Here is a 25183-nt window from a genome sequence, read left to right as displayed (position 1 = left end):
GGTGATCCCCAACATGTTCCACACTGCTAGCATATGGTTGACACTGGCCCTGGCCGTGCAGCGGTACATCTTCGTATGTCACGCGCCCCTCGCGCGCAAATTCTGCACCATGCCCAACGTGTACAAGTGTCTTATCTATATTCTAGTCGTAGCAGCACTTCATCAAAGTTTCAGGTTTTTCGACTTGGAATATAGCACGGTGAGTAAACGGTTGCTCATCCTTATTACCCCAGGTTTGATTAAGTTTATACTTCGGAAAATTAACCTGCTTATTATAATGGTTGTTTAATGGCCACATAAAGGGGGCCATCCAACACGCGGTGTTGATCCCCGACATATTGGAGATGTCGCTCTTCAATTAATTCCGTTAATTAGTAATTCGAGGCGGTCGGTGGAACGAACCGAACCAGGATCGCGTTCCCATCTCTAATCTCTACGTCGTAATGCATACTTGCTTCCAACTGGAACACAACATGACGAATACCCATTGTGCGTTAATTTGTTACGCATGGTCGAAGATAAGTGGCCCTGGAAGGGTAGGAGGGGTTGGAAAAATGTAATATGCAGTTGCATGTTTTATATTGAAATTTTTTGATAGGGAGGGTAAATTTTACCTTCAAACGTGAAATTTAACAATGAGAGTTCTTTATTAAACGGCACTCTGCAAGAAAAATTTACAAAATGTTTGCAATAATATTGAGGAAATTATAAAATAAAATGAAATGAACGTTTTCTACTTTCTGTAGACAATGTGCAATTGTTTTACAAAGCAGACGAATTTTATAAGGAAACAAATTAATATACTTCAAAATTTTATGACAAGTGCCGTAATTTAAATTAACTTGTGCCTTAAACGCCTTATGGAAGTTGAGAGATGTTGCTCCAGCCTCCACAATTTGTTGAACATTTTACCCCACTTCAGGAATTCGAACTAGGGGCCGACCTGTTTTCTTCTTAATGATGGATACTGAGTCCCTAAAATTAGTCACTATAATTTTAATACATTGATAAACTTGTTGATAATAGGATATCTGGCTTGAAATTCTTCAATGCAAGGGGTATAAAGTAAGACCAGTCTCCATTTTCTTATTTCACTCCGTTTCGAAAATAACATTCTAATAAAGTATATTATTCAATGAGCGGATGATGATGGCTATTATTCGTGAGGTTGATTTTGTGTCACGAGCCACAGGCGAGTGGCGTATTTTATCCGAGCGAGTAATAGCCGTTATCCGCGAGTACAATACTATACTTTTTCTACGACTATGAAGAGAAACATATACTTAAATAAGTTTCATTATTAGACAAACTGAAACTGACGTTTTAAAATTATTACTTTGTATACTTGATACCATTGCATTAAAATTTGCGATTGGACTTAATAAACTAGTTGCTGTGTTAGAAATTATTTCTCAACGGGCAGTGGGTAATGAATCCTGTTATTCAATGAAAAACACTTTAATAATTACAGTATTATTCAATAGAAGTAGAAAAAAATGCTTTCTTTTCAATGGTAAAACCCATTTATTCTGGGATAATTGTTGCTTACAAATACAGGAAACATCTGTAAACTGTGCCAAAATCAAAGAGTTATTTTCTAGCTTAACATGTTAACAACACGAAATCATTACTTTGAAATTGACGTTTAGATGACATTTCAACGAAAAATCTGCTTACGAGTGGCGTCGCGTTTGGCAATAAAGCTGGTAAATTATCCATTCTTACGATTGTAAAATTTTGCTCTTGTTTATTTTATAAATGTTCCCATTATCAGATGATAATAATAAAATACACAATTATAATTCCAACGTCTAAAATTCATGAATTATCATTTATTATGAAGTAGCGTTTGAATCCATAAATTCTCCACGCCCATGCATTGAACGCTTATTTGCGACGTGACCGATAATTTGCAACGCGTACTCTGATTTATTTTCTTTTTTGATCACTTTGTAATTCGATAATGATAAATGGATTTCGTTAAACTTCTAAAAAACGAAATCAATGAATCTCGGTAAATATTAGCCTAAATATTTGTCTGTTTGTTAACGCCTAAATCGGACAATGTCAGAGTTTAACTGGTCGGCACATCACACCAGTAAATACTTGAAATATTATGGTTTAATTTATTGAGTCAACAATTCCAAAATAAACACATATTGAAAGGATTATAAATTATCCATTTATTGTGAATAATTTATTTTAGGGCTTAGAACTAACAAAAACAATATCAGATTTACAATATAAGTTCCATTTCAACAAATAATATACAGGGTTATTCACGAGAGGGATACTTCGGAATTTTTATTTTGCCGCAACCAACAATACCAATGGAAGTAACTACTAAATCAAATGTGTTATTTATTTAAATTAGAAATCAAAGTAAGTTAGATAGATTTGTGAGAAATATCAGATTGACAGATAACCTGTATTTAATCAAAATTCAACAAATAAATTAACAAATTAATTTAGTGTAAAAGGTGTTCGAAGTGTCTACTATTGGGGACAAAATACTTTGGTCGTCATTCTTCTGTCACTTCAAAACAAATTAATGTAAACCAAGCATTAACGTCAAGTCAATAGTGATGACAATTTCAAATTATTGACTTTTCTCTTGTCAAAAATATGGCACCTTCCACCATTCAAAAATTTAGAATCATCTCCCTTGTTTCTGGGGGGATTGTCCATGGGCCAAATTGCCTTGTGGAAACCTTTTCAATTTTTCCTCCTAGGAATATCTCCTTCAGTTGTCCATTTTTCGGTATTTAACATTTTGCAATGATGAGTTTGACAGTGACAGTGGTTGACAGTAGTAAAAAATAAGGTTAACCGTCCTAATGCTTGCTTTACAACTTTATGTCAGTCAACTGACTTTGACGACCAAAGTAATTTGTCCCCAATAGTACTATGGCGGACAATAAATTTAGGCCGGCCTGTCATTGAGTTGACATCAAAATGTGAAGCTGGCATTATGTTCAACTAACCCCATTTTCGATTTTTGTCATTCTTGTCATCGTGACAGCGATAATCAAAATTAAAATTGGGAAAAGAAGCGTGCACCAGAGAGAAGTGCTACTACAAATCAGTTATGCTAGTGCGTCATGATCTGTAAGTTACGAAAAAGGCGAAGAAAGCGCCAAACAGCTTGAAAACCTTCAGTCTGACAAACTGACACATCAGTCATAATGACAATAAATGGTCGCTTGCATTGACTTTTTTGAAATGTCAGAAATTTTCCGGCCTAAATTTATTGTCCGCCATAGTACCATCGGCTTCTAAACATCCGCAGCGGCGACAGAATTCTTTCCACACTCTCCATAAATGAGGAGCATGTCAGTCTTTTCGTCGTTATTGTAAAAACACATTTTTCGAATTGACAAAGATTTTTTGCTTTAACGTCAAGAAACAGAACTAAGAGCCATCGTGGATTCAGTTATAATTATTTTCAAAATTTTAAATCAAAATATTGTTGCAATGTGTATAATGGGTTGCCGTAAAAAGAAATTCTGAAATACCCCTCTCGTGAATAACCCTGTATGTATAATCAGCTCTTTGAAATTATATTCCATAAATCTTTTTTTTTTATTTATAGCTTCAAATGCAAATTTGTCAGCAGCGTACTTCTGGAAAATTTGTCACTGGTGTTTATCAACGTAAACGTAATGATGCAACTTGAAAAAACTGAACAATTTCTGACATACATTATAAAATCTCCTAGAACACATCTTTCTCAGAACTTCACATAAAAGGAGGACTTGCTTTAAAAGTATATGTATGAGGTAATCAATAAGAGCCCTTGTCTAAATATGTACTCTAAAAAATGTAATTCCAAAAAAATGCAGAACATGAAGAAAAAAAATGGTGGGGGTCAATCAGTTGTCATAGAATGTCTTTTATAATTTTTGTTAATAAGATCTAGTAGCATTTAACAGCGATGAAAATTCTACCATTTTTGCAGCATATATCCTCTCTGACAAAGAAAATTCACTCTTGTCTCGCCCGGATTAATTTTTTCTCACCCTAAACTGATAGCTTACACTAATTGCCCATAAATATCTAAAAGGGGATCGGAATCGTTCATCAATAAAAGATTTTCATTTGCTTCGTATCCGGCTTTTGTGCGGAGGTGGCGCAACAGACGGCATTATTAGCACTCGATACTCAACTAGGGATATGTTGTTTTCATGAGCGATCATAAAGATCGAGAGCAATGAACAAGAAACGCGATAGTGGGTGTAAGAAGAATTTTTCGATGTAAATCAACCCCTTTAAGAAGTAAGTCGGTTCAAAGCTCGACCGTTCTGCTTATGACAGGTCATTATACGACTTGGCAAAGCACGAAGATGTGATAAAGCAAGACCGGATGCTTATCTAAAAGTTGAACTTATTTCAGATTGATTTTGGATTGTTATGTTCAATAATTATAAGTTAGATGCTCCGCAGATTGTTTTTATGACTTAATCAGTTTCGTTAGAGGATCAGTCGTTCAAAGAAATGGGAATCGTCTGCATTGCGAATTCGGGCAAGCGAGTAATTTCCAAGCAGAAGCTTAAAGAGGAGCTCGTGATATGACAACTCGTTCCGGTTCGTTTCAACTAAAAAGAATTAATAAAACGACTTTCTCAACCAGCGAAACTTATCAAGACCGACCTAAATCTCGCCTAGCCCGACGTTTCCTGAATTCACTGACACCTGCGAATATTAATATGTGCTATAAAGTGGTCTTCTAAAAGTTACACAGTTACAAATATATTGAGTGTCCCATCTAAGCCTTTCATGTCTTATGTCTCCATTATTTATGGACCGATTTTTGTGAAATTTGGAAAAAGGGTATTCTGGTGAATAAAGAATACATTACTGGTAATAAAGTGCGCGATTAATTTAAATTTAAATTCGACAAGCCTTTACCCCCATAAATGCAAATATAACGGGTGTTTTTTTAAATTTGGCGTCGAAGTTGGCGTTGAAGAGGCGATTGTGAATGCACTACACGGGTTACGAATCACGGACCAGCTGTTTATCTTAGTTATTACATGGGTGGTGCGCTTTCAATCGACTCTCCAACGCCAACTTCGACGCCAGATTTAAAAAAAGAGCCTTTACGTATTGCAAAACGTTAGCAATAATTTTAAATTTGGTGGCACATTTGAACAGGAATTGCAGGAATGTACATACAATACAGGGTGGTCCCGATATAACCTGCCAGAAGAAATCCAGTAATAGGTGACGATGAGTAGAACTCATAAACAAAAAAAGTTTCTAATAAAAGTCTTTTCGTTTTCGAGATAAAAATAATTGAAAATTTGGTCAAAATTTGCTGTACGCTAATGAGTTAATCAGTTTTAAAAAGGTAATTCTGGTTACTTGGCTGCGATTTCTTTAGCAACGGTACCTGCAACACCTATGACATTTGTCAAGTTTAATTTTAAATTTGCGAATCCTTTATAAAGTTATGAAATTCACGAAACAAGAATACGCCGATTTGCATTTACTCTATGGCGAAGCACGTGGTAATTCAAGACCGGCAAGGCTACCATACGGCGAGCGTTTTCCTGAAGGAGTCCTTCCGTCCCGTTGTACTTTTGTGGAGCTACATCTGCATTTATGTGAGGTTGGTTCTGACTGATTCCAATACGATGGCGTCCCCGATCCTCCATTTAACCCCTCTGGATTTTAATTTTTGGGGCCACACGAAAGATTTGGTATACGAAGTTGAAATAAATACAAAAAGCCAACTCCAGAAACGCGACACAGCTGCCGCGAACCAGATTCGTAAAAACCCAGAAATGCTGAATTCTGTTTATGAAAATTGGTACCGGCGCGGCGTACTCAAATGTGCTTAAATGCCAACGGAAGGCACACAGAACATTTATTATAAAATAATGTTTCTAGTCTAGTTTACCTTTCATTAGTTAGTAGATATTCTCAGTTAGAGTTGAAAGTACGAATGTGTAAAGTGTAAATAAATTTATTCAATACATTATTTTGGCTATTTAACCACAATTAAGACGATACTCTTATTACACAGTTCTTCCACAATTTTGCACACACTATCTCTACATTTATTTACACATTGAGGAACACCACTTTATTTATTACTCATTCATCTCAGTCTACAAAATCAGCTTTTGTACTTAAATAAGCTGGTGAATTAACGCACACAGTGTCCAGCGTTTTCAATAAATGTCATTAATTTGATTTAGTTTGTCAGATTTGAGATTTGTCATAAACGATACAGGTACCTATGTTGCTTAGATACTGTCATCCTTACAAACACCAACAATTAATTCCTGAGTAGGTACGTATTTTTGTGGTCAGCAGCGTCGAATGGGTGTGGATAGGGGTTAATTTATCCCCATTATTTTGGACCTAACGAAGGGGGGTTTTTTGGACTTGTTAGATCCTTCTAATGACCCAGAATTTTTTTGGCAGGTTATATCGGGACCACCCTGTATTTCTCAATGATGCCATTGTTGGCAATCCTTTTACCACCGAGCCATTTTTTCAAGTTTGGAAACAGAAAATAATCCGAGAGGGCCAATAGGGTGGGTGAGGAAGCAATTCGAACTTTAACTCATTGATTTTGGCCATCGCAATAACACATTTGTGAACACGTGCATTGTCTTGATGCAACAACACTTTCTTTTTCGCCAAATGCGGCCGTTTTCTCTTGATTTCATCACTCAAACGCTGCAATAAGTTCGCGTAATAGTCGTCTTTGATTGTTGTTCTTTTTTGAAGATTATCAGTAAAAATTATTTCATGAGTATCCCAAAAAAGTGAGCAATGACCTTGCCTGCAGATGCAACTGCCTTGGCCTTCTTTGAAACCGATTCTCCCCTTTCAGTCCATTGTTTTGACTGTTCCTTCGTCTCGGGTGTGAAGTGATACACCCATGTTTCATTCATGGTTATCAATCGACGCAAAAACTCGGCTTTATTGCTATGAATCATCACCAAACATTCGATTGAAACATTCTCCGGAAGCTGTTTTTGTTCCATTGTAAGCAAACGCCACACCCATCTTGCACACAGCTTTCTCATGTTCAAATTTTCAGTAAATATGCGATGTAGAGCACTTTTTGAAATCCCTACCACGTCTGCTAGCTGTGGATTTTCTTTACCATTTCTGGCGTGGTCACCTCTTTTCGTCGACCACTGCGATGTTCATCTTGGCAACTCGAACGGCCTCGTTTAAACTCTGCTACCCAATATTTTATTGTTGTAAACGAAGGAGCAGACTCCCCCAGAGTAGAATCTAGCTCGGGTTTGATATTGGTTGGACTGAGACCTTTCAAATGAAAGTATTATATCACATAACGATTACCATTGTATCCATGTTTCCAAATGCACTGAGAACGTTCAATATTGATGGCTGCCAAACAAATACATACTAAACAAGGTAGCGTCTTCAAACTTCAAACCCACCTCCACAACCTCTCACGTAGCACCTATACTAAATACATGGAGTAATTAATTTGTACATTACCATATCTGGGAACGACTTATGCAGGTTTTTATAACGTACTAATACTTTTATGAGGGTTGGAACGGTTCGGACAGTGCATTGCTGTCGACCGTCATTCTTACTGGGGGTCTTCAATGCATATGTGCTCCGCAATTTTTGCAAAAATAAATGTCATTTTTGATAATAAAACTATCCCACCTCCACCCGGCGGCACGGCAATTTTGCCGGAGTACATACACTATTACGGATATTACTATCAAGTAATAGTGCAGTGCTTATCAACATAATTACCGGCGTCTTGCCTCCGCATTTTGACTTTGTTGTGTATTATGTTCTGTGTCAATGTTAAGGAACTTCCTCACGATGTGACATGAGTATAATAATATACCTTTTTGAATTTCAACTACCAATGTGTTATCTAAATCCAGAATTTTTAAATTTTTAAAAAGAGATTGCGGTACTATTCCCGTTGCTGAAATTACAAGTGGTAAAATCGAAATTTTTTCTAAACACCAAAGATTTCTCATAGCAACGGACAGCTCTAAATATTTATTAATTTTTGTGTTATATGTCTGTGTTATATTATGTGAATTTGGAACAGCTATATCTAAAAGATATGCTTGCTTTTGTTGTTTATTTAAAATAATAATGTCTGGTCTGTTATGCTTAATATGAATGTCAGTTAAAATTGTTCTATCAAAATATAACTTGTAACTGTCATTTTCCAAACAACTTTCTGGTGTATAACTATAATGTGGTTGTGTATTCTTTAATAAATTGAATTTAACAGCTAAATTCATGTGTATAATTTTAGCGAATATATCGTGTCGTTTTTTATATTCGCTTTGAGCCAAAACGGTGCAAGAAGAAATAATGTGTTCAATTGTTTCCCCTTCAGTTCCGCAAATCCTACATTTATCAATTATCGATTGTAAACCGCATATGTGTTTTTTATAATTTCTTGTATTTATAACACGATCTTGTATTGCAAATATAATAATAATTTAAAAATTATTCGCCTAAGACCAAATTCACATTAAAATTTTTTGTTTGCTCTTCAACGTAACTTCGTCTGACATAAATATTATGCGCCATATACACTTAATACATAATACATTTCTTGTTTTATTTCCTGAAATGTAGCCGCTGGCATATCCATCATTTCGTCATCACCTAATCCACTAAAACAGGCACCGTAATCAAAATGTGCACTCAATTTCTGAATTTTCCTTGTCTGCAAACGACCATCTCGCGTTGTATCCGTGTTTTTTTTTTCTTCATCACGCCATTTTGTCTTCAAAAATTATTTTCCTTTGCGAAACGAAGCGAAGCCCGAGGAAACCCTCCTATAGACCGTGGGCGGCGTAGCAGCAATAGCGTCCGAAATAAGAGTCGGCTTTCGCCCCCCGTTTTCCCTGCCTTTTATTGTTTTTTTTTTCACTAGGAAATTTTTCTTTTGCGTCGAAGACTCAAGGAACAAGTTAAATATCACCAGCACCAAATTTATATCACCAGCAGATCAAGTAAAGTAGTTTTAACTTTGTAAGACAGTTTTGATAATTTTATTTGTAAGCATCATTCTCCTGGATCCCGGGCAGGTTATCACCAACCATCCCCTTTTTCGGGGTTACGTTCTCGAGCAGGCACCAGTGGACCTCGACCCGAAGTTAAAAATTGCTTAACGTTGTTTTAGAAAAATTTAATAACGTAACACTACCTTTTCCTTCTTAAGGGTGACCGATACCAGCGTTGACTAGAGTGTATTTCATTAATTGCAAAGAACTCAGTTAATACGCAATCATTCGTCAAGTATCATACATCAAATTAAAGGTTTTTTAATTCTCCAGACCGCAGCGTTATACTTTTTTTATAAGAGAAAAAGATTGTCTGATGATATGATAAAAACCTAAAGTGCGCGGCTTTAATTCGATTTTTTATTACCTAAATTTCAATATTATGCTTCCAGATTTTGTAGAATGAATCTAAATAAGTTTACTGAGTCCGCTGCGTTGTGAAATTGTGGATGAAACATTTGTTTTTTTTTATATTGAGCTTAATGTAAAAGTTAAATGTTTCGTCTTCCAGGCGAACATTTCGTTAGAATATTTTGTAATTCTATACAATATATTTACCTTTACCTACTACATTAAATAATAATTAAAAAAAAACAGAAGTTGTGGAAGTTATTCATTTATAAATTTGCGAATAAAAACGGTTTTAGTTCATCGCTTTTGCCACCAGAGGCAGTAGAGGCACATCTTTTCTCCGATTTCAAAACTACCTACCTGTTTAGGAACGGGACAAATCCGGGGCCGCCGATCAGTTTTCAACCAGGAAATTTTATGACTTTACAGATAATACCCTTTTTTTCTTTCTTCAGAAATTCTAATATAAACTATGACCGTACAGAGCGAATTAATTTTTGCTTTTTTTTTATGAAAACTAATTTTTGGAATTAAATATTAGGTTTTTTTAAAAATATGTACGTATAAAAATAATGAATATATTGTTGTCTAATTTAGTCCGCACATTATTACGTCAACGTCGTTAACATTATATAATATATATACCGGGTGTATTATGGAAAATCTTTGGTGCTGTAACTTCCTTATTTTTCAGACGATTTTAATAATTGATGTGTCAAGCAAAATCGTTTTAAATGGGCTACAATTTGAATTGATCCAATATTTGTTCTTGAGTTCTGTTTATTAACTTTTTTTGCTCAGTTTTATAGAGATTTTTATTTAGAATATGAAAATCTAAACAACATGTTCATGCATAGAAACAAAAAGAAGAAATTAAAAAATAACGTTTTTTTTTAATCAAGCAGTCACATTAAACAGTAATAAAAGTGCATTCTAGACAATGTCTATTTGACTCCGTCGATAACAGAAATGATTTAGTAACAAGAATCGTAGCAGTATGAGAACAAATACCACCAAAATTTTTATTAAACGCCGCAATAGGCGTCAGTGGAAGCTGTCGAATGTACCTTAGAGAGAATGGAGGTAATTTCGAACATTTGCTATAGTAAAGTTATGGTTACTTGATTTTTGGAAATTCAATTTTTTTTAATTAAAAAAAAATTTTTGATTTTTTATTTTAATGTTTGTGTTTCAGAAGATAAACATCTATCAGAATAAAAATAAAAAAATATACAGTACAACTTAAAAAAACAAAGTTAGCTGCGGTCTGTCAAAAAATATAATGTAAAAAAAAATTATAGCATGTCGAGCTATAGTGTTTCTAAAACGAATTTTGTTTGATGTATCATTTATTAAAATCGGATAAAAAATAAGGAAGTTATAGCACCAAAGGTTTTTCATAATACACCCGGTATAACAAATTAAGTACAGAAATATTGATTTATAAATTAAAGTATGATCGTATGAAAAGTTTTGTGCGTTGTGGAGTATGCAGATAGGTATATGTATAAATCACAAAAAGAAATCGCGAATTGGTAATTATCTACTCCTTCGCGAGACCAGTAGTTCCATTGCAAAATAGGTGGTTTTTTGGTGGTCATTTGAATGTCACAATGACGTTCTTTTTCGCACTAATGCGTTTAACTGTCACTTTTTCGCATTAGTGCCAAAAAGAGTGAGAAGTATAAAATTACAAGAAAAGCTTTCTTTTCTTTTACTAAAGCAATCAAAGTATTGAATTGATCTCATCAGTTCATCATGTAAAAGAAACTTTTAAAAAACGCAAGCCATTGCTCAAATCGTTGATAATTGGCTGCGACTTCGCAGGTAATAAACTGGATATACATTACATATAGCAGCTATACCGCAGATCAAAATCACTCATTTAGCAAGAAAATCGCTACAAAATTGTAACAATAAATATCACTTTTGTAATAAATGAATTGGAGTAGATAGAGAGTGATAGAATGATAGGAGTAATAAATTAGTGAATTAAAAAAATTAAAACCTGTATTTCTTTTTTCTTGTTTTTTGCCTAATACTTTACGGAATTAGAAAAAATCTTGTATGTAATTCGTTGCAAAAACATGTCTTTTTCGCATACGACGTCTAATGTGTCTAATGCGAAAAAGACATTTATTTATGGGCGTGAATTTTGGGACTTCATATTATTGGACCATTTTAATCTATTATAATATTAATAATTTTATTATTCGACAATTTTCCAGAAGAAAATTATGTCTTACATTTTTAGACAAAATAAGAAATGTATTTATTGTTTGTCTGATAAACCAGATTAAACCATAAAACTCCGAGAACCTTTCGGTAAGGGCATGGAAACGGTCAGGGCCTCAGGGCTTATTATTTCAGGTAAAAATTCAGTTTGGTTTCCATACTTATCTATATACTCTACTGTGTATTAGTGGCTGCGTTATAAAGGTGGCAAAACTGAAACACTTCGCCAGTATCGGTCACCCTTAAGGTTGGTACTGTCTAAATTGATTTTTTTAAACACGTAATACGCCCGATGGTGCTTCGTTTAATTATTTAATAACATAATTATATTTTTATACATATGTACAAATTACATTGTCCATTGTCTTCCATTTGGTGTGGAATTGTTACTTAAAATATAAATGACATCCTTGCTTATTGTAGTTGTGTAATTTACTTGGGAGTATCAAGGGCTTTACTCAATCAACTGTTCCAGTCTTTTAATTTGTAGTTTCTCTGTTTCATCCTAGAGAACACCAACTAAAGGAATATAATGATTGGTTGAAAAGGGGGAGACACCACCAACCCCACTGATTTAAGTAAGATGGTATTTCACAGAAGACTAAACATTACTTTCCCATGTAGAAACACAAAACGTAAGAAAAAAAAATTATCAAGTGAATTGCCTATCTGTAAAAGATAAAGAAGTAAAATACCCTTCCAAGAGTAAAAAGGGATGTGAATTATACCACCATTAACCCAAATGTTACACATTTTATCAATCACCAGATGAATACAATAACACTCACCCAATGTTTTGAATCGATGATTAAAGGAATCTTATTCACAAATTTATAATTATTGATTTTAGGATGTGCTAGTTGATTTCTTCTCTCTATGAAATATTGCAAATCTTTGGAAATATCCTTCATATCGAGACCTGAACACCGATTCAGGATCTATTTTGATCTTTATTGACCGTCCCGTTACACAGGCTTCAGTTTCTGCGATGTGATTGATTTTGTTTGGGAACACCTTTTTTATGATACGACGTTTCAAGAGATTTGAAAATTCTCCCTTTTCTAGAACGGACCCGTACCTTTAATTCCTTTTGGGCTGCTTTATTTCTTTTTGTTCCTTCTCGATTTGTTCTGCTAAATGTTTTATTTCTTTTGTCCCTTCTCGATTTGTTTTGCTAAATGTTTTTTGCTATTTTTTTTGCCAATATTCTAGTTCCTCTACCACTAATACCATCTAATCTGCAGAACCATGTTCAATAAAAATTCAGTTAGTTTTTTTTTTTTGTAAACCAATTTTTTGACATAAGTTTCGTTATCAATCGGCCATTAGCCTTGCCAACAACCGAACACTTCGCCTGGTATCTCTTTTTTTGTTAATTTTTTTTTTGTGTCCTCATCACGGCATTTTGTTTCTTTTATATTCTCTCGGGAAACGAGGCGGAGCCCGAGGAAACCTTCCCGTAGATCTGGGCGACGTAACAGTATTAGCGTCCGAGGTAAGAGTCGGCCTTCGCCCCGTTTCCTTCCCTTTCGTTTTTATATTTTTTTACTATAGAATTTTAAATCGATTAAAAGTGGATATTTTCAATCGAGCGGTAAAATTTGACTCACCCCGTACTATAAATAGCTAGAGATATTTTCATATTTGATGGCGGAAACAAAAGACTGAGAAATGTCACAAATTTGTATTGTCAGTGTCAAATTTCTCAAAGACGTTCGTGATTTCGACGGAAATGCAGCAAATTGGCAATAAGAAAGTTATTAATCGTCGAACTAGAGACATAATTTGTAATAGGTTTGATTATATGAGAATAACTTTTCCTTTTGAAGCACTGACAAAAATTGGTTTCCTTAGAATGTATTTTTTCAATAAATTTACCTAGACATTCCTTTTTACGGCGTTTATGGGAAATTTGACACTGACAATACAATTTTGTGACATTTCTCAGTCTTTTGTTTCCGCCACCAAATATGAAAATACCTCTAAAGTCCATTCACGTTGGATTTTCCTAGTCAAGGTCAAATAATTCAATATTATGGCGGTGTGATTTTTACTTCAAAAATGCTTTAGCTGTGTATGTCACCAATACGGGCTGATAAAGTAACCAAGTCATTCGTAGACTGTAGAGGTTATGTTATTCGCTGTCAGCAAAGAAACAGTCATTTTTCAAATATTGTTTTTAGAGGATAACAGTAGGTAATAATACATCCATTTTGTTATCATTTGCACTAAAAATAGTGTCAGTTCTTAATCGGTATGATAGGATTAGGAACATACAATAGGTACCTAACTCCTACCTACTGGTGTTGTATTTTTCTGCTTGCGCTGTTGATTAAGTGAAAAAACCCTTAATGACTACAGTGATGACTGATGAGGAACCAGAATAAGTTATAGAAAATGAACCCAATAGAAAATTGTGTGAAGTTTCTTTCATTGGAAGCGATGGAAGTAAGGAATGCATCTAAATGATGGAACAAATTTGGCAATAAAATTTCAGTTATTCAGAGACACTTATACGTTTTGATTGTGGTTGTGACGTTTCAAGAATATATTGTTACTTGCATACCACAAAAGAAAGGTGTATTTTGATTTTTAATGATTTTTTTCTAATTTAAGTTTTTTCGATGTTCACATTACCTTTAAAATAACGTTGTATTGTTAAAACTGTTCAATAAAGGTCGTAAATAGATTATAATCATGTTAATACATACAATACATTAAATATTAAAGGATTCTGACTAATTAATTTTCGAACTGAAGCTATTTTTTCTTGAGTCCGTATTAGCTTGCGGGTTTCGTCACATTACGTCAGTTGTGGAAGGTTAACGCAATTTTAAAATTAACCTTTTTTCTTTTCGCCATGGTAAAATCACCCAGGAATAGAATTTTATTAAAAAATCTGTGACTTTATTTCACACGTCAAACTAACATTCAAAATTAAAGACGTCAAATCGCTCTCAATCGCTCTATCACGAATAAAACACGATAATGTAAAATTTACTAGGAAAGGAGGCGCAGGCTTGCAACGTGACAACAATTTGGCAGAGAAAATCCAACGTGAATGGACTTTATTTATATCGCTTTGCAACAGTCTGAAATCACCACAAAAAAGTCACTACAAATATCACCAAAATCACCAAAAATGTCACTGAACAACCTAAGGTAACCTAAAATTCAAGCAGACGTTTGTGCTCACAAAAAAACATTGAATTGGAATTTGGAAATAGCACCTGGTGCAAAATGGACAAAATTGTTAAAGACGTATAACAAAACACTAAATTTCAGAATTATTGACGTCCAAACAAGCTTTACATTTTGTAAGAGTAGACACTCCGATCTGCTGATCAGAAGCACAAAGTTTCTTTAGTCTTCTGTTCAGCGTGAAGATCGAATAACGGTAATATTAGGAGAGTCATATATTGTTTCACATCCCTCTTTTCTTTCCAAGTTTCTCCCCTCTCAAAGAAACTAACAGTTTCCAAAGAAAAGTTCTGGATAATAAAATTCATCACGCGTTGTCGATAAATCTGTTACGCCGCTTTATATTCGTCGCAAAGATCCTAATTTGATATTCAGCAACTCATACGTTCCAGTTGAGTACAATCAAGTGAACTTCGGCACAATTGTAAGACAAAAACAAATTTATGAAAGAGTCGCTGGTATTTTTTGTCCACTTTCATCACATCACGACGTGACGAATTTACGATCCATTAAACTTGACCGAATGCATAGAAGTCTTGTTCTTTGTGAGCAGACATCTGAGAATAAAACGTTTCTTCCGGAGAAACGATTACGGTGGCAGGTACATTTCCTTCGCTTGCAATAAAACACGCTTTCATTGTTTTAAATGTGTTTCCGGGTATTTTTTCAGCGGCTCGACAATAAAACTTTAATGAAAAATAAAAGGCGCACTTGTGGAAAACATTAAATAGGTTTCAGGCTGATGAAAAATTCCAAGTTGGGGTCGTCGACTGGCACGTGTTGCATCAGATTTGCAACGGTGAATTTGCCTGCAGCAGTGGGTGGAACGAGGGGCAGGTCCTTGGCTCTGGTAAAATATGGACTGTTACAACTTCAGCATGCGAGCTTCAGTCGTGCGTCGTTGATAACAAACATTAATCACAGCGAAATATGTTTAGAGAACATTTATTAGTCGCCTTCATTTTTGACTTACCATAAAGCTCACTTTCACGCAAAATTTATGGCCGAGACTGTTATCAGCGGGGCTACACAATCGTCAGAAATAATCCCTAAGATTTGTCTGCCAGTTAATGATTCTGGAAGTGCTGAAGTCGACTTTTTCACTTGTCTTGGGAAATTTTGCAATGGCGGCTGGTTTTAATTAAAATTTAATTTGAATGGTACAGCTTGTCTCGATTTAGTCGTCAGACGGGATCGATGCGGGAGTGCATTGCTGGTTGCATCTACTTTATTAAGAGAGAATCTTGGAGTCAAAAGTTTATTGATAAAATATGTACAGAAAAACTTTTCCAAAGGAAAATAAACTTTATTCCAGAAAAATTATAAATTTTCTATTTTTATTTAGCTTTAACCTTAATTCTTGACAATTATTTAAAAACATGAAAAATTAGCACCTGTTAAAGTTAAGGATACAAAAGTTCATTGTTTTAAATCATCTTTATGAAAAATATGGAGACCTCTCTTAATAAAATAATTTTACATTTGTTTTTTCATGATCGATTATTTTTAACATTTATCAACGACATACAGACTTATTTCACTCGTAATAAAGTAATTAAAAATATCTCAAGCGATATTCGATGGTGGTTCATCAAAAGCGCCAGTAAAGAACGATAGCGTTCGACTGTCTTGTTCTTATTTTGTCTGAGCGCACCGAAGCATTTTGTTCAAACGAAAGCTGAGGCTTCACTCCGCATTTATAACGAACCCGCAGTCTGGCTCCGATTTTGCACTAAATCTCTATTTATTTTATAGGTGGACGTGTTATGGAACAACCGTACAACTCACGTGTGCAAGCGTGAACACGCTCACTGGGTGAAAGTCTACGTGACAGAAAATGTCTACTTCGTAACTTACTTCATGTTCAGGGTATTATTCGTGCATCTGATCCCGTGCGTGGCACTCGTCATCTTGAACATCTTGCTGTTTCGAGCACTGAAACAGGCGCAACAAAGAAGAGAGCAACTCTTATCAAAGAAGAACCAAAAGAACGAATGCAAGAAGCTGAGAGACTCTAACTGCACCACGCTCATGCTGATCGTCGTTGTAACCGTATTCCTGATTGTTGAGATTCCTCTAGTGGTGGTTACTCTGTTGCACATTCTATCGAGCGTGTTTATAGAATTCTTGGACTATTATGTAGCGAATACGTTGATTTTGTTTACGAATTTTTTTATAATACTGAGTTATCCCATCAACTTTGCTATCTACTGCGGCATGTCGAGACAGTTCAGGGAGACTTTTAAGGAGTTGTTCATAAGAGGTGCCGTCTCGACTAGGAACGGCTCCTCCAGGTACTCCCTAGTCAACGGACCCAGAACGTGTACCAATGAGACGGTTTTGTAATTTTTAAAGGTAACTCAATGTTGACAGAAAGACTACGCTTAAAGAGACTCATACCACTTCGTTTTATTTGTAAGGGAACTAAATACTTTGTAACAAATTCGTACTGTGTGTTGTGTACCGATATATTTGTTTATGGAGCTGTAAAGAGAGTTTATGTGTGAAATCCAGTCCGAAGGACCTAGTTGCTCTATCATTTGTACATAATTTAATGTTACGTGTGCTACTCAATATTTCTAGGTTAAGTTAAGCTTCTGTTTAACATTTTTATATTTATCTGGACCACTTGTCAATAACTTTCAACACAAAGAGCCCTAACTTGAAAGTACTTGACAATTAATTAACATTTCCATTATTTTTAACACTATAATCAAGGACATTGTAGTGTTGAAATTTTTTAAAGTAGAAGCCGCAACTTTTTACAAAAGTTGCGACACTTGAACTGAACAATGTATCATGGATGTTAAATATAATCGCATAGACTAAATATGAAACATGTTGAATGTTTATATCCACAGATGTTGCCTTCCCTAACATATGTTAAATAAATGTATAAAAATCTGTCCCACATTATTTATTTGTTGTTTTAAGATTTTATCACAAGGGCACCTGGATTATCCCCGGGCAGGGAACCGATCGAAACGTGATAAGCTGTGAAAGGATTAGAAAAGGGAGAAGACTGGATAAACATCGGCAGGAATTTCAGGAAAGATGAGATTGGACGAAAGCTGATGATTTAATTGGGTTCCAAACGGTCGCTCGATTGGTACACAATGCAGATATCAATTACCTCCACCCTCCACGAGTTTGTCATTTTTATTGATAACAAAAAATATTTTCCTCCTTTTCCGTATCCAAGCCCGGAGATTACTCATTTATCACTGTGGATTTTTTGCCGAACTTGGGAAGTAAATCAAATTTAATGAACGACTTTCGGAAACTTACATTTATTTTTACTAGAAGCGAATGAAGTGTATTCCTAACGGACACTAGCCAGTCCCACGCAAGTTTTATTTATTTCTTATGAAACGATCAACTTTAACTTCTTCTGTTTGACAATTATTTACCCGGCGCATCCACCAATTTTATCCTTCAAGATACACACTCCTTCGAGCTTAACTCATAAACAATGTTGTTTTTCCCTGAACGATGTTCAATAACAACATGCACATAGAATGCAAATTAATTTGAAATGTTAACTGCTGTTTACGAATAAACGTAATTAAAAAATATTATTATTACACATATGGAATTTAAATTTCTCCTTTATGAAAATCATCTATACGTAAACAAACAAGGGGAGTAAAATGTTCGTGTTTTTCAAACTGTCACGTAGTTTGTGATCCAATTAAATAAATAAACAGCAAGACTTCGAACCTATTTAAATATTTCGTATAAAATTGAATTAGTTCCTGAGGTTTAGATTTCGTCACGTTCAGAACGCCTTAAGGTGTAATAAATAATGCAACTATTTCACATAAATTTCTGTTAAACAGTCTTCAGTGAAAATCATTAAACGTTGTCGTTTGTTCTGCCGACACTAAATCATGTATGATTAATTGCAGATGTTAATAATTTGATGATCAGGGTTCGGACCCGACATAATTTAAACTGATTTTCCTCCTTAATTAAATTCATTTATTTCATACTGTCCGGTAGATGCTCGATTGCATCATCAATTTGAGTCCGGTAGGTGAGTTATAACAGTATCAGAGCCGGAAAGTGTCACTTAGCAACACCTACCGGACTGTTTTCTTTTTATACATCAAATCTGACATTGAAAAGTGAAAAAGTAAAAAAATATTCGAACTAAAAAAACAATAGCAACCGCCGTTGCCACAGGAAAAGAGGTGATGCTATTTTCACAATATAATGCGATTTTTTAATTTTTGAAATAAAATAATGATGCACAAGAGACTTCCAGTATGAAATAAAATACGTTACGATATACATCCGGTAGTACTTGTAACAGGTACTCGTTTAGACATTCTTGACTCGGCTCCTAACGTCGCCTCGTCCATAATGTCTAACTCGTACTGTTACAAGTAACCTACCGGACTTATAACGTAAATTACTAATTATTCATTATTGAAAATAATGATAAGTAAATTTGATTTCAATTTTTGTAGAGTAGTTTTCCGGAGAGGTATTAGAACTTTTGTACTTAATTAACTTTGGTAAAGTAAGTAACAAGAAATTACTCCCTGGGATTCGAACTTTTAGGGAAATAAAGTGTTTTTTTGCAGCTTGAGTCAACTATACAATATTCACGTGCGTGCGATAATAATATTTAATTCTACCGTAAATAACTATTTCCTTTGAAAACATACTTTGTAAACTGCATTTTCCTGTATTTATTGTTGCCCTTCAACGACAAAAGGAACCGGTTTCGTTTCATCCAATAAACATTCAAAATGATAATGTGTTCTTTCTCTAATACTGTTCCTACTGATTGATCCTGACCGTCTGTACAACACGACAGTACCTATGAAAGAGTTTTTAGTTCAAAACCTCTTTTGGTTTTACAGTACAATTTAATACATACAGTATGAACATAAAGTTTGGAACAAAATTCATAACAGCATTATGTGACGTTTTCCGAAAAATCGCTCGGACAGGTCGATTTTATTTCAAAAAATGCCATCATGTGACGTGCAACTTGTTTAAACGACGTCATTCGTTTTTGCGCAGTGACGTCATCACCAATTTTTTTAAACTACATACTACAGTTGGTTGCAAAAAAAAACGGGAAACGAAAATTTCCCTAATGTAAATTTTGTTTTGTCCATTTGTCAATTAATTGTATACTTGACAATACCTATCAAATAATTTTTTTAAATGTCAATGAATTTTGACGTTAATTCTAACCTATCTCTCGTAAGAAGGGTTCACACTATGGAAAAATTGTAAAAATGTGTCAATGTTATTCTGACAGTTCCCGTTTTTTTTGCAACCAAGTGTACCTAAACGACGCATGGAAAAAATTGGTACTATGGCGGACAATAAATTTAAGCCGGCCTGTCATTGAGTTGACATTAAAATGTGAAGCTGGCATTATGTTCAACTAACCCCATTTTCGATTTTTGTCATTCTTGTCATCGTGACAGCGATAATCAAAATTAAAATTGGAAAAAGAAGCGTGCACCAGAGAGAACTTGAGAGAAGTGCTACTACAAATCAGTTATGCAAGTGCGTCATGATCTGTAAGTTACGAAAAAGGCGAAGGAAACGCCAAACAGCTTGAAAACCTTCAGTTTGACAAACTGACACATCAGTCATAATGACAATAAATGGTCGCTTGCATTGACTTTTTTGAAATGTTAGAAATTTGCCGGCCTAAATTTATTGTCCGCCATAGTACCTTAAATAATTTTGAGAAAATGACAAAAAAAAAGAAGATTTATTTTAATAAACGACGAAATGACAGAAATTGTCGGCTAAAACTTTTTGGCCGCCATAGTACACTGTGCTCAATAATGTCGTGGCTTATTTGCTCTATTTCAGCGCAAGTTTTCTGCCGTATATCTTCTAAGTCATATGGACCAGCTGTATAACAATTTGACACCAAATCACAGTTAAAGTTATGTTCACTTCACTTCCCGTACCTTTCTTCCGCGAATTCATTTTCAAAACATATTTAATGAGAAATCAGCAGAAATCTTTTTCGAATTTGAAATAAACGCTCGCTTGTCAGGGTGCAGGCTCGGTTACATTAAAAAAATGTTGACACTCAGTGTGACTAATCGTATTATCATGAAAATCACTGTTTGGCTCATACCAACATGACAACGTTTTGACAATTGTTTATTAAAAAAATTCAATTATACATGTCAAAATGACAAGACTCGAAAGTGGGGTTACGGGTTACTAGGGCGCTAGGGCGGGCTTCGCGGGCAAAAAAAGTGGGACATCAACGTCATTGTCTTGACTTTTAATGTGAAATAACCCTTACCTGATTCTAACCCTACTTTGAATTGATTGACGTTGCCATTAAGTATTGTAGGTTGTAGGCTTTGGTTGTAGGGAATGATTGTAAGTAAGCACTAGAGATGAGCGATGCGGTGATTTTTCAAGAACGTCGTTCCTGGTGACCGTGATTTCTCAGTCACCGTGATTTCAAACAGTTACCGTGATCACTGATCACGACTAATTTTTACAGGAAATCGTTATCGCTAAATCACTTAATACACACATTTGATGCAGTTATTTTAAGCAGTTTATAAACTATAATTTAAAAGATAATTATTAATGTATTATTACACTCCGGCTTATCATGAACAGAACAGGTACGTTATCACTCCAGATTTAGCTTGGCAGAAATTGCTACCTTTCAGTAAGATAGCTTTTGTTTTGTAATAGTGCCAGATGGTAATAACATTTCAGGTTACATAATTCTGTAAGGAAAAATAGGAAAATGCTAAAGTTACAATTTCTATTTTGTTGTGTGTCGGGTAACGACAAGCAAGTAACTGCATAATAACCAGCGATTTAAGAATTTAAGAAAATATGTAGTGAAACCACTAATCACGGTTACTTCGAATATTTGATCACGGTGGTTACTCGTGATTTCCGAGTCACGGTGATAAAATCACCGGTAGTGAAATATCGCTCATCTCTAGTAAGCACGTAGTGAATATTTATTTAATGCAAAGTTCCAATCAAAATCTACCTTTATCAAAAGAAGAGGGCATTTGGAAATGGAAAATAGGAGTATAAAATTAATTTTTAAACTGTCAGCTGGAATACTGTCAAAAAAAATGACAATAAAGCTTGAACTACATCGAATTTTTCAAAACTGACAGAAACTTGATGTCCCAGTTTTTTTGCCCGCAATAGTACAAAGACTACAAAGTGTCAGTGAGTGCCAATGCCAAATGGTTGGCGGAGGACAATATCAACATTTGGGTTAAATTTTATTGTTAACCTTAGATGTTTTTGTTTGAGGTCAATTGAAATTTTTACATTAAAAATTAAATTAAATTTTTGGAGTAAAATTTGTCATTTTCTCAAAAAAGTTGTTATGTATATAAGATACCATTTTTTTCATTCATCCTTTAGGTAAAAAAGGTAAAAAAGTGGGGGTTGTCATTTAAAAAAATTGGTGATGACATCGTTGCCCAAAAACCAATGACGTTATTTAAATAAATTGGACGTCACAGGATGGCATTTTTTAAAACAAAATCGACGTGTCCGAGAGCCCGGAGGGCTCGAGTGGCTATTGCCATCTGGCGAATCTGGAGAATTTTTTTCAATTTATTCTCACTGTCGAGGGGTATTCGTAGGATTATTTTTTCATGAGTACAAAATCAAAAATACAAAAAAAATATTATACCTATTATCGTTGTTCGTTCATGTTCAACAATTGATGACACTTACTGTCAAATTGAAAAATACGTTGTCACTAAAGAAAAATTAAAACAAAATACTTACGAACTATAATTATTCTCACTTGGATAATGTAACAGATTTGAACATGTGATCAAAAATGCTGATGAACTATTGGAAGTTATAAACATGAAAAAATAATCTTAAAAATATTAAATTACGCGCTATTATGAATTTTGTTCCAAACTTTATGTTCACACTGTATAGCTTTTCATTATTCAGAGAAATCAACCCACTCAAAGTTAATTCCTCGAACTATCACATATGGCTGAGAAGAATTCTAAAGCAACATTGTAACTAAGTACTCGTACATACGCAAAAAGTATGAAAATTATAAAATTTGTTTGCATGTACTCGTATGTAGTTAGACTACATCGTTTATTTTCCATTTTCAATATGATATGAGTCTGCAACTTCTCCACCTACTGTTTTTATCCAGAAATAAATCCTATCATCACTTGTAAAAAAATAGCTACTGAAATACATAATACGATTATGTACCTGTTAAAATGGAATACTAAGTGAGCAAAGATTACGCAAACATTCAAGCTTGAAATTAGTGGTATTCGATCTTCTAGTTCTACGCTACGCTGCGCTGAGCCATTGGGGGGGGGGCTGTTGGGTTACATGTTAGAGAGTATAATACATCATGCCGATAAATCGTTAGTAAAAAATGATTTAAAAAAGAATGTTACGTTTTATTTCATTCGTTATTCAATACGATGGTCGTATTTTTTATTTACACATAATTTAACTCTACTACTATGTGAGGAATAATTCAACAATAAAAAAAAATCACAACTCAGGATACAAAATTATAAATAGACAACTACTCGCAACATTTGTAATAATCATTTTATGTTCCTGTTTAATGTACAAATGAAATGTGAAAGTTGTAGGTGTGAAATGAAAAATAAACTCAAGAAATGATCACTATTCTGATCCTGTGGACCTCTTGACTTTGCGCTGTCTTGGGCTTTGTTTAATTGATTTGGGAGACTTGTGTGATTTTTCTTTGTCTACAAGAAACATCAATTAGATTCGTCAAAGTCCAACATTTCTAAATACTCACTTAATGTGGCCAACGTTTGTTTTGGTAACCAGTCATAGTCAACATTATTTGGATTACTTGTACCAGTCTCAACAGGCACACTCTTACGAGTGATGCGTTTCTTTCCAAAAGATAACAAAGTTTGTTGTCCAATAACTAACAACAGGACAACACCGGCCACCAAGAACACATATAAGAAGAAGGTTTCACCGTCCAAACCTAAATCAACAATTATTCAAACATACTGCACAAATACTTAATTTACACATTTACCTTCTTCAAGTTCAACTATTTGAACTGTTTCATTGTAGACAGCTTCCTGGAATGAGTTTCCAGATGCATCTCTGTATGCAAGATTGATGTTTAAACCGAAAGGCCTTCCTGCGAATGCTTCAGATGGTATGAAACTGTAGAACAGAGTGGCCTCTTGTTCAGGTTGAACCGCTTTGTTATAACCAAATGTTGAAAAGTTTTGGATGTAAAAATTGAAATCCATGGGATAGCGGAATGAGGCTTCTAATGTTTCCAAAATAAAGTCTTCCTTGCCCTTGTTACGAAAACCTACCAAGAACTCAACAGGAATTCCAGCTGGGAGCTCTATAAATACATTTTTTAATTATTTGAAATATATTCAATATTCATAAATGATGAAAATAAGTCTACTAACCTAACTGGGAAGCTGTTGCAATGGGTTTAACAAACAGAAGCGTTGTGTCTGCATCTGGCGACGCTGTCGTTTTTTCTTCCTCTTCTTCCTCATCAGTGCTTGCTACTTCCTCAATATCAGCCTCTCCTTCAACTTCCACCTCATCTTCTAAAGGATCTTCTTCAGCATATGCTACTGCTTTGTGACCTGTACAATTCAAAATAATATTTGTTTATGTAACCATGTGATATCTAACACATATGCTTGACACTCAGCTGGTCAAAAATGATTGAAATTTTTAACGGAAACGCCACTTAACGAAAAACTCAAAATTGGCAATTAATTTATGCAATTTTTTTCGTTAAGAGTTTGCCACGTAAATTGGACAAGTCAATGTACTTCGCGGCGCCGATTTTTGGAAATTTATTTAAAATGAAAAAACTTACCATTATCCAGAGTAAAAATGATTGCTGGGAACACCAATAAAGCTAACAGGAAAAACGACTTCATATTTCTGCGATTTTTACTGAACTAATTTCACTAATATCATCCGGCGATCTGAAACCAACCAAGTAAGTTCCAACAAACAATTCTACTTTTCAGCCAACTGCAGATGAGACGTGGAACTCGCTTGTACACATGGCACCCCCTCTCTTATGACATCATTACTTTCGAAAGCGTCAAAGTGACAACCAAGCACCAACATTACACAAAGAAAACTCCCAGATTCCAATTAACAACACTGACGTCATGGCCAAAGAGAATTCAAATGACCCGACGGCGACGTTTTAAAAAGCTGAAAACGCTTTCTCATCAAAATAAATCCAGGAAGTGCGAGGGTGCAAATTTTAACACGAAGTTGCTGAATAATATAAAAGAACTATTTTGAACATCAAAAAAGTAGAGACTCGAATGTTCTCGATTGGTGAA

General features: G+C 34.7%; 2 protein-coding genes across 6 annotated transcripts in view; one reads left to right on the top strand and one right to left on the bottom strand.

The window, feature by feature from the left end:
* The window catches only part of SPR (Sex peptide receptor), a 202008-nt gene extending 184274 nt beyond the window's left edge, over positions 1–17734 (top strand). For all 5 annotated transcript variants that reach the window (XM_069040836.1, XM_069040848.1, XM_069040842.1 and 2 more), the window contains 2 exons: positions 2–199; positions 16584–17734. In XM_069040836.1, coding sequence (XP_068896937.1) covers positions 2–199; positions 16584–17174 — 789 coding nt within the window. In that variant the 3' untranslated portion in view covers positions 17175–17734. The remainder of the gene's footprint in view (position 1; positions 200–16583) is intronic.
* A 5499-nt stretch (positions 17735–23233) lies between these two features.
* Positions 23234–24915, bottom strand: l(1)G0320 (signal sequence receptor subunit 1 l(1)G0320). Its single transcript, XM_069040382.1, has 5 exons — positions 24700–24915; positions 24275–24460; positions 23881–24204; positions 23629–23826; positions 23234–23575 (listed from the first exon to the last, which is right to left on the bottom strand). Exons 1-5 carry the CDS (start codon positions 24761–24763, stop codon positions 23490–23492), a joined length of 858 nt encoding a protein of 285 aa, XP_068896483.1. The 5' UTR covers positions 24764–24915; the 3' UTR covers positions 23234–23489.
* Between the last annotated feature and the right edge of the window lie 268 nt (positions 24916–25183).

The sequence above is a fragment of the Tenebrio molitor genome, chromosome 1 (assembly GCF_963966145.1).
Source record: "Tenebrio molitor chromosome 1, icTenMoli1.1, whole genome shotgun sequence".
NCBI lineage: Eukaryota > Metazoa > Arthropoda > Insecta > Coleoptera > Tenebrionidae > Tenebrio > Tenebrio molitor.
Note: the sequence above shows the minus strand (reverse complement) of the source record. Positions and strands in the feature narration are given on the sequence as shown.